Here is an 11,072-nt window from a genome sequence, read left to right as displayed (position 1 = left end):
CTTTGTGGCCATTCTCCTGCGGTCGAAAGAGGACTGGGAAGTCATCGTCAAGTACGTCAGCAAAATTCTTAAAGCTAAGGAGGACACGGAGAGGCAGCGCGAGCGCACCGTTCGCTAAGCACACACTGGGCGTCTGAAGTAATGCTATCGCAGTTCCGGGCGCCCGGGAGAGGATTCGAGGAGGGGTTTTAGTGGGTAGTCTCGCCCCGACCACCATGGCGAGGAGTCCCACACTCCCCAGGGCAACTTGGTGTCCTGGGGGTTGTACGTAACGTATTTCCCCTCCTCCCCAAAAAAAAAAAAAAAAAAAAAAAAGGTCAGGTCAGGTCAGGTCAGGTCAGGTCAGGTCAGGTCAGGTCAGGTCAGGTCAGGTCAGGTCAGGTCAGGTCAGGTCAGGTCAGGTCAGGTCAGGTCAGGTCAGGTCAGGTCAGGTCAGGTCAGGTCAGGTCAGGTCAGGTCAGGTCAGGTCAGGTCAGGTCAGGTCAGGTCAGGTCAGGTCCCCTCCAAGGAGCCGTGAGACCTTGTCGTTGGTGGAGGGGCTTAAGTAACCGGAGTGATGCTCGGGGCGATGCCGGCGGGAGCTTCGCGCTCCTGGCAGGGTCACCCATGCCGGCAAGGGTCGAGCGGACCGGCGAAAAACAAAGGACGGCTCAACCCTCAGGATCCACCACGAAAGTCGTGGCACGGGAACTGGCGAACCCGGGGGAGATCCGAGCTACGGTTGGTCGAACGCGGACTAATCGTTACACACCGTAACCGCGGCTCACACCTCAACAACCCTTGCGAGCGTGGCAGGGGTACGTCGTGTGAGGACTCGCGGCCGGGGGGCTTGCCTTAACCGGCCGGCCCGCGAGGAGGCAACCTCCATAAAATAACCGACAGCGAAGTCGCAAAAACCTTCGGGGCACCTGGCGCACCCCGTAGTATAAATGCCTTCTCCTAGGGATGGGCGTCACCCTGGGAGTGACCTCCTTTCGTCCCATACTCGTGGGAGACAAAATGGAAGTTAATCAAACAAAACAAAAACAAGATCAAAAGACCATGACGGACCGTGGCCTTACAGCGGAGCCCCAGGCTGGAGCGCTAAAGGGTGAAATCGAAAGGACTGAGTTAGGCGAAGAAGAAAACCCCTTCTTGAGGAGAAGTAAAGTGGCACACACCCCACCAAAAAGGGAAGGGTCACTCGACCGGCCTAGGAAGGATCTCCGAATAAGGCATGGTTCTCTTGACCTGTCCTTCGCGGCACAAGACGCAGAAGTGGACGACAGCATCACTCTCGAAAGTTCACCCGACGATTTCGTACCAGGAAAGAGGAAGAAGAAAAACAGGCAAGAGAGCGAAGAAAAGGCAGCGGAAGGCAGTCAAAAAAGCGGGGACGAAAATCTTCCGAAGAAAGGGAAAAATGATTCATCAGACAACGTCAAAAAGAATGAAGCAAATCTCGAACCAAGCTCGACAATGATGAAACTCAGTAAGAAGGTTAACGAGCTCGTAACCTTCGGCAGGGAAAATAGCAATGTACACAAGCGAGTCAAGGCACTTGCTAACGAGATTAGTAGCTTCGTAAGAATGACCACGGTGGAGGCGAGACATGATAAAAAGAGAATGATGGAATTGGAGACAGAGATCGCTGAGCACAGACAGGCGAACATGGCCTTGGAAAAAAAACTCCTCGAACTTGGAAACCTGGAAGAAAGAAACACGTGCACGAGAAGCACACAAACAGGAAAGTTCGACCTACGATGCAAGAGAATCGAAACTTACGAAGATTTTCTCGTCGTACAGGACGACGAATGGGAAGAAGAATGCTTCAAGATGACCACGGTAGAGAGTGGAAACCCACTGAAAAAAAATATAGAAAATGTCGTCTACTTCTGCGACGAAGATGACAAGCAGGAGAGGTGGTACAAGCAAATTAAAAGCAGGTACCCGGAACTCGAAGAGGTTCCAAGAACTAAGTGTGAAGGGGGCAGCTGCATCACACTTGAGCAGACCGTGAAGTACGGGGTGGGCACGGATGCAAGAAAGAAAATAAAAAACACCATAGTCCTCTTTCACGACCCAAGTAAACAGAGCGAGAGCGATCAGACCGACGTGTATAACCTGATCACGACCGCGAGGACGATGTGCAGCGACATGGATATGGGAAAAATAGGCATAACCCTGCCCCAGGGACTAAAGACGGAAAAAATGAGGAAAATGACAGAAGCGGTGTTTCACGATACCAACACCCAAGTGACTATATACAAACCAGCAAATGCGGAGAGAGGGAACGTGATACAAAAAAAAGTATATAACGGAGAAGCAATCCTAATTGAGGGGGAAGGGACGACGTACGCCGATACGCTAAAAACCTTGAGGGAAAAGATGGTAGATAAAGAAACATTAAAAGAGATAAAAGGTGTGAGGAAAACCTTAAAAGGAGGAGCGCTACTCACACTGAAAGAGGGGGGCACAAGAAAACTGAAATCGACCCTGGAGGAGATTCTCCAAAATAGGAGAATAATAACAATGAAGGAAGGAAAGGATATCACAATACACCTAAGAGGCCTGGATAGCATGACTACCAAGGAAGAAGTTAAAGAATCAGTAATCGCAACAGGACTCATAAAACGGAAGGAAAGACTTCTGGTGAAGGCGCTGAGGCCTGCGTATGGTGAAAGTCAGACGGCGACGATAACCGCCATAGAAGAAGACGCTAGGAGGATAATTAAAGAGGGAACTGTGAGGGTAGGACTGTCGTTGTGCGCCGCACAGGAGAGACTCGACCTTGAGAAGTGCTATCGGTGCTGGGGGTACGGGCACAAAGCTAGAGATTGTGAAGAGGAAGATAGAAGCGAGAGCTGCAGGAAATGCGCAAAGACGGGACACGTCAAAAAGCACTGCATGGAACTGGCATACTGTCCGCTGTGCCAAAAAACTGGACACGAGGCAGGAGAAGGTAGATGCACAATCTTCAGGAACGCGCTGGCGGTAGCCAGAAGACGGAGTCCCTTCGCGCCAAAAAACGAGGAGGTGGCGGGCATTTCAGGTGCCCGCCAGGAGTAGGTACGGAACCACCTCAGGAGGCACGGCGTACTCTGCGACCAAGACGGAGAGCCTCGGTCCTTTCGAATGCAATAAAAACACGGGGAGAACAGGGCAATAGGACCAAAGTAATCCAGCTAAACGTAAATCGCAGTGAGACGTCCCATGATCTGCTGAACAAGATGGCCGATGAGACGAAAGCAGACGTCATGATGGTCACAGAGCCAAACAAAAAAAACATACAAAAAGGAGGGTGGTACGTGGATCGGACACTGGACGCAGCGATAAGGGTCAGAAATAGAGAGCACAAGGTGGATAGCTTCGGATCAGGAAAAGGCTTTGTCTGGGCCGAAATGAGAGGGTGCCGAATGATCAGCGGCTACGTTTCTCCAAATGCTAGCTATGAGGAATTCCAGGCATTTCTGGAAGACTTGAGAAGCTGTATCAGGAACAGCTCCACAGAGGTCCTACTGGCCGGGGACTTTAACTCAAAGTCTCCGACATGGGGTTCCAGAACTGAAGATCGGCGGGGTAGAGCATTGGCCGAGTTGCTCGCTGAGTGCGACTTGGTCGTACAAAATCAGGGCGAGGAGGCGACTTTCGTTGGAGGTCGGGGGGAGTCGGTCATCGACATCACCTGTGCCTCTACCGGGCTGGCACAGAAGATCAGTGGATGGAGGGTGAACGATAACGTCACTCTCAGCGACCATCGGCCCATAACGTTCCAAATAGGAGCTAGGGAACAAGGGGAGGCTCCAAGAACAAATAGCACCGGATGGTGGTGGCAGGAGGACAAAAAGGAAAGCCTCCTTTCGGAAGTGAAAAGGCAATTGGAAGCACTGCTAGACCTGAATCCGAAGAGTTTAGTGGAGGCCATCCAAAGAGCCTGTAACCTCACCCTAAGGAGAAAATTTTCGGATGGACGCAGACCGGTCTACTGGTGGACAGCGGAGGTGGCTGGCAGCAGAAGGACCTGTCTCTGTGCCAGAAGACAACTGACAAGGGCCATGAAGAAGAAGGAGTTAGGAGAAATCCACTCAGCCCAAAAAGGATACAAAGAAGCGTCAAAAAACCTGAAGTTGGAAATAAAAAGGTCAAAAGAGGCGGCATGGACGAGACTCGTGGAAGAAGTCGAGGAGAATCCGTGGGGAGACGGATACAAGATCGCTACAGGAAAGATCAGGAGAGACATTCCGCCATCGACCACGGAGACGTGGGACGCGGTCAGGAAGTTGTTTCCACAAGGACGCCCACCCGTCTGGACAAGCCCACGAGAGGAGGAAGTCCCAGCATTTACTGTAGAGGAGCTCCAAGCTGCCGCCAAAAGACTCCGTCCCAAGAAGGCGCCTGGCCCTGACGGAATCCCCCCGGAAGTTGTCAAAAACCTCGTAGACGAAGTGCCCGAAGTCTTTTTGGAGGTAATGAATGACTGTTTAAGAACAAGAACCTTTCCCAGAACGTGGAAAGTGGCCAGATTGGTACTGCTACCGAAAGGAAAACCTGGGACAGAAAAAAGAAAATTTAGGCCCATCTGTCTCTTGGACACGCTGGGAAAGCTACTGGAGCACCTCATAAGGGCCCGTTTAGCCAACAACCTGGAGGAAAAAGGCGGTCTGTCAGACGCCCAGTTCGGCTTCCGCGAGGGGTTGTCGACAGTGGATGCTTTCGAGGAAGTTATGAAAGTGGCGAGGTTTGCGAATGCGGGGACGTGGGGCCGAAAAGACTACTGCGCTCTGGTCCTAATCGACGTCGAGAACGCCTTCAATTCGGCTCCTTGGGCCAGAGTAGTGGAGGCGATGGAGAGAAGGACGCTTGATGCCTACTTGATCGGACTCATTCAGAGCTACCTTACCGAGCGGGGGCTCGTGGTCACTGATCGAGAGAGGGTAGATGTGGTGTGTGGTGTTCCGCAGGGGTCGGTACTTGGGCCGGTTCTGTGGAACATCATGTATGATGGAGTGCTCAGTTTGGAGGTTCCGGTGGGAGTTAGACTAGTGGCCTTCGCCGATGACTTAGCAATCGTGGGCACGGCGAGAACAGAAGAAAGCCTTGTCGATTGTGTAGACCGGGCGCTATCGATGGTTGCCGAATGGATGAAGCGGACGGGACTGCGGCTGGCCACCCAGAAGACCGAAGCGGTCTTGTTGGTCGGGAGGAGGAGACCAAGAAAAGTCAAATTCACCGTCGGCGGAGAGGAAATCCAACCGAAAGAATCCGTTAGGTACCTGGGAGTACGGGTGGACCAGTCCATGACGTTTATCCCCCACCTGGAAGAGGTAGCAGTGAAGGCTGAAAGGATGGTGGCCTCACTGAGTCGAATCATGCCGAACCTGAAGGGCGCCAGTAGCAGTAGAAGAAGGCTCCTGTCGGCAGTTGTCCACAGCAGACTCCTGTATGGTGCAGCGGGATGGGCGGACGCCCTGAAACAGAAGAGGAGCGTCGAGATACTGAATCGAGTCCAGCGAAGAGCCCTGATCAGGATAGTCAGTGCGTATCGTTCAGTGTCCACTGAGGCATTGCAAGTCATAGCGGGGGTCTTGCCCGTGGACATACAAGCCGAAGGACGGGCGCTCCTCCGTCGGCAGTGTATTACCAGAGACCAGCTGAAGGAGAGGCAATTGCAAAAATGGCAGACCCGATGGGAAACAACTGAGAAGGGAAGTTGGACCAGGCAGCTCCTGCCGAGGATAGCTGAATGGACAGGGAGGAACCATGGAGAGCTGGAATACCATATAACCCAGGCTCTGACGGGACATGGCTGCTTTGCGGCTTTTCTAAATAAGATAGGGAAAGAAAATAGCCCGAAGTGCTGGTACTGTGACGCAGAGGTGGATGACGTTGAACACACCCTCTTTAGGTGCGAAAGATGGGACTACGAAAGGCTGCAGGTCATGAGAGAAACGACGGAATGGCCAACGAAAGAAAACTTTGTGGCCATTCTCCTGCGGTCGAAAGAGGACTGGGAAGTCATCGTCAAGTACGTCAGCAAAATTCTTAAAGCTAAGGAGGACACGGAGAGGCAGCGCGAGCGCACCGTTCGCTAAGCACACACTGGGCGTCTGAAGTAATGCTATCGCAGTTCCGGGCGCCCGGGAGAGGATTCGAGGAGGGGTTTTAGTGGGTAGTCTCGCCCCGACCACCATGGCGAGGAGTCCCACACTCCCCAGGGCAACTTGGTGTCCTGGGGGTTGTACGTAACGTATTTCCCCTCCTCCCCAAAAAAAAAAAAAAAAAAAAAAAAGGTCAGGTCAGGTCAGGTCAGGTCAGGTCAGGTCAGGTCCCCTCCAAGGAGCCGTGAGACCTTGTCGTTGGTGGAGGGGCTTAAGTAACCGGAGTGATGCTCGGGGCGATGCCGGCGGGAGCCTCGCGCTCCTGGCAGGGTCACCCATGCCGGCAAGGGTCGAGCGGACCGGCGAAAAACAAAGGACGGCTCAACCCTCAGGATCCACCACGGAAGTAGTGGCACGGGAACTGGCGATCCCGGGGGAGATCCGAGCTACGGTTTGGTCGAACGCGGACCAACCGTCACACACCGTAACCGCGGCTCACACCTCAACAACCCTTGCGAGCGTGGCAGGGGTACGTCGTGTGAGGACTCGCGGCCGGGGGGCTTGCCTTAACTGGCCGGCCCGCGAGGAGACAACCTCCATAAAACAACCGACAGCGAAGTCGCAAAAACCTGCGGGGCACCTGGCGCACCTCGTAGTATAAATGCCTTACTCGACCATGCGGGGCTCTGGTCGAGTGGACTGTTTTTTCCCTTGCTCATCGTGGGATAAAGCATGGAAGATTATAAAAATATAAACACAAAGGAAACGGAAGAAAAAGCAAGAAAGGAACAGCCTGCACTTGTAGAGAGCGGCGTGAGTGACAGGGCTCCACTCGAAAATCAACAAATGACCGCTCAGATCCTCCTGGCAGATGATCAGGCCGTAGGATTGATAGATACTGGAGGAGCAAATCCTTTCAAGAGAAGAGACAGTATCGCAAGGACACCTCCAAGGTCTAGAGCTAGCTCGGCTAGTTCCCTATGCCTGGACTTTCTGGAACAAACAGAGGAAGATAAGTCAGCAGTAAAGGAATGCACAAACGGGGAAAAACCAACCAAACGCAAACGGACGGAAGGCACGCCGGAAATGCAGCCGATCGTGGGAGGCAACTCCCAGAAATGGATAATGGACAGATTGTGCCATCAAATTAACAAGCTTGGCAAAATAGTCGGCGATACGTATCATCCAAGGAAAGACCTAAAAGCGGTCGCGGAAACTCTCACTAGGTTAGCCGTTCAAGTACAATCTGGCAATAACGAGAACAAAACGAAAGCGGGTGACAAGGAGGCAGAGGAACCTAAGTCAGACGAGAAAACCAAGAAGAAGGAAGAGGAGGTTAAAAAGATGAGCGAAACAGTAAACGACAAACAGAGAGAAATGGAAAAGGAGAACGCGGAGCTCAAAGCCTTAATTTCGGACCTAAAATCGGAGATTAAAACCCTCAAAGAAAATACTGCAGCGGACGAGGACGGACAAGGAGTCAAGAAAATAAAGAATGACATTGACAGAGCGACTACAAATGAAGAAATTATGAAGGTAGCTTTAAAAGACTGGCCGAAAAATATCTATAAGGTAACTGCAGTAGTGGAGGGATCGCCACTTGCAAGCCAAGAACTGGAAGACGACATTGCATTAATAACAATAGGTGAAGAAGAGATAAACATGGATAAGGGCCTTTACAAGGCAATCAAAGACAGATATCCTGGTATTGAAAAAAACAGGGAAGAAGAGCTGACATGTATCTCACAAGTTACAACTATGGAGACTTCAGAAGGAGTGGAAACAATAAATAAAAGATACATATATCGAGTACACATTAAAGAAGCTAAGGACAACGAAGTCTTAAATGCGATGAAAAAGATAAAAGAAGCAGCAAAAAACAGGCAGAGGAAAATAATAGCCTGGCCAAAACCTACTGGCATCGATACGTCCAAAGTGAGAAAATACTTGGAAATGTGTTTTAAAAACATAAAAATCCGAATTGGAATTCATATACCAAAATCGAAGCCCCTGGGACAAATCCCAACCGAAACGCGATCAAAACAAATGGAAAATGAAGGCTGGAAGACGCAAAACAACAGAAAAAAAAATGAGACGATTCACATCAAACCGCCCCAAAATGTAGACCCCAAGACCTTTGCGGAGGTGATGAAAAATGTAAGGAAAGGGATTGACGCGCAACAAATGGGTGTCCTTATATTAGATGCCAGGACGGCGAGAGCTGGTGGCGCCAAGATTAAACTTGTCGAAAAAAAAGAAGGAGCGGCAAAAGAATTGATTGCCAAAATCCAAAATATAGCGGGAAATGACACGACCGTGAAGAAACTAGAAGAAAAACAAGTGGCAATAATAATAAGGGACCTGGATAAGACGATAGATAGGGAGGAAATTGAGAAAGCCATCAAGGATGAGCTGGACGTAAAAGACACCACAACCTGTGTGAAAGTGCTCGGTCCAAGGGCACCTGCAGATGGCGAAGGCCCAAACACGGCCCTGGCGATAATGCCGGCGAGATGGGGAAAAATGCTGCTCAAACAGCGCAGAATCAAGATAGGGTGGAGCAGATGCAGGATAGTGGAGAAAATTACTCCCCCTAGGTGCTACAGGTGCCAACAATTTGGACACGCGTCATACGCGTGCAAAAGTAAAGAAAAGACAGCACAAAAATGCCTAAACTGTGGCGGAGAGGAGCATGAAGCCAAGGATTGCAAGGAAGAGGAAGCATGCTACATATGCAATAAAAAAGGGCACCGCGCAGACAGCATGAGATGCGAGCGATACAGGGAAGTGGTAAACAAGGTGAGGGCAAACCGAAAGGGTGAAGAATCGATTAGCAAATGATAATACTGCAAACAAACTTAAACAGGAGCAGAGCGGCCCATGATTTATTAGAGCAGACCGTTAAGGAGGAAAATGTTGATGTGGTCCTGGTTGCGGAGCCTAATAAAAAGCTCGCAGAGGGAGCAACATGGATCGCCGACAAAAATAAGGACGCGGCAATTAAAATATATAAACAAACAGAGGAAACAATAATAAAGAGAGTGGTAAGGAAAGATGGAATTATCTGGCTGGAGATGAAAGACCTGAGAATTTGTTGCGGCTACATATCCCCAAATGACAAGATAGATAGGTTCAAGGAATTTGTGCAAGATATAGAAGAACTCTTAGAAAACAACGGGAAGAAGAAATGCATTGTAGCTGGAGATTTCAATAGTAAATCTAAAAATTGGGGATCCCCGCGCACAGACAAAAGAGGTGAGATTGTGGAGGAGATGATAGCAGCTAAGCAGATGGTAATAGCGAACGTTGGAGAGGAGCCCACGTTCGTAAGGGGGAGTCAGGTCTCGCACCTGGACATCACACTGCACAGCGAAGAACTGGCAGGGAAATTAAAAGACTGGAAAGTCATGGATAAAGAGACAATGAGTGATCACAAATATATTATATACAAAGCAGATACCAGTAAAAAAAATGAAACAAGGACAACAGGAAAAAAGAAATGGGTCATAAACGATAGGAACATGAAAGATTTAGGCGCCAACATACAGATGACTTACTGGAAGTACGGGAAAGCCATCGATACCGCTGAACAACTAGAAACTATCATCACTGAAGCGAGTGACAAGACTTTTACAAGAGGTGGAGGGAAGGGAAGAAGATTCCAAGCAAATTACTGGTGGAATGAAGAGATAGCGCAGAAGAGGAAAGCCTGCCAAGCGTTACAAAGGAAAATTATCAGAGAGAACAAAAAATATTACAAGACACGGCAAGGTGAAACCTTGAACAAAATACAGGAATTAAAACAGGAACAAAATGATAATAGGAAAGAACTAAGGAAGGCAATTTTAGCGTCAAAAAAGAAAAAATGGAAAGAAATTACGCAAGAACTGGAAAATGACATATGGGGAAAAGCGTATCAAATCGTCACTGGGAAAATGAAGCTGAGAAGCAAAGGAGAACTGGACACAGAAGAGCAAATAAAAATCGCCAAGGACCTGTTTCCAGAAACAGCAGCGATCAGATGGGAAGCCAAAGAGATCGAAACAGAAGAGATACCCTCTCTTAACGCCAAGGAACTGGAAGCAGCAGCAGAAACAATGAAGCGTAGGAAAGCACCGGGTCCGGACCAAATTCCCAATGAGGTGGTGAAGGCGGTGGTTAAGGAAATTCCTGAAGAAGTGCTCAGCATAATGAATGGATGCCTCAAAAAGAACGAATTTCCTACAGCATGGAAAATCGCAAGGCTAGTACTCATTCCCAAACTGATGAGTGATAGAACGCAAAAACAAAAATACAGACCACTGTGCATGTTGAGTGCACTGGGAAAGCTCCTGGAAAGAATGATAGAGAAGAGATTACGCGAGGAGGTGGAGGAAAGAGGAGGCATGGCCGAAACGCAGTTCGGATTTAGAAAAGGAAGGTCAACCATCGACGCATTAAAAAAGGTGGTGGAGATAGCAAACAGGGCAAAAAACTACAGTTACAGGCACAAAAAATTATGTGTAATGATTGTTTTTGACGTAAAAAATGCTTTCAATACAGCACGTTGGCCGAAAATTGTTGCGGCACTAGAAGAGCTAAAAATCTCACCATACTTGATTAATATAGTCCAAAGCTATCTAGATAATAGAAGACTAGAGATAGGGAGCGAAAAAAAAAGACTGGATATGAAAATGGGAGTCCCGCAGGGATCGGTGTTGGGGCCGCTGCTATGGAATGTCTTTTATGATGGCGTTCTTAAAGTAGAGGTGCCACCAGGAATAGACATGATTGCATACGCCGATGACTTAGCGCTAATAGCAACCAGCAAAGAGAGGAACACATTGGAGCAAATAATTAAGCAGTCAGTAAACAGAATAGAAGAATGGATGCTCGCAAACGGTCTGGAGTTAGCGCCAGGAAAAACGGAAGCCGTAATACTATCGGGAAGAAGGAAACTAAAAACAATCAAAGTCAAAGTGGGAAACACAGAAATAACGACTAAAAAATCGATCA

General features: G+C 49.3%; 1 protein-coding gene across 1 annotated transcript; it reads left to right on the top strand.

Moving 5' to 3' along the window:
* Window positions 1–6,923: 6,923 nt before the first annotated feature.
* Window positions 6,924–8,918, top strand: LOC138134968 (axoneme-associated protein mst101(2)-like). Its single transcript, XM_069053579.1, has one exon. The coding sequence runs from the start codon at window positions 6,924–6,926 to the stop codon at window positions 8,916–8,918; it is 1,995 nt and encodes a 664-aa protein (XP_068909680.1).
* Window positions 8,919–11,072: the final 2,154 nt, after the last annotated feature.

Source organism: Tenebrio molitor, chromosome 7 (genome assembly GCF_963966145.1).
Source record: "Tenebrio molitor chromosome 7, icTenMoli1.1, whole genome shotgun sequence".
Lineage (NCBI taxonomy): Eukaryota > Metazoa > Arthropoda > Insecta > Coleoptera > Tenebrionidae > Tenebrio > Tenebrio molitor.
This window is presented reverse-complemented; position numbering and strand designations above follow the sequence as displayed.

Excerpts from the sequence above, each read along its gene's own strand:
- LOC138134968 (XM_069053579.1), top strand. The coding sequence starts at position 6,924 with ATGACCGCTCAGATCCTCCTGGCAGATGATCAGGCCGTAGGATTGATA.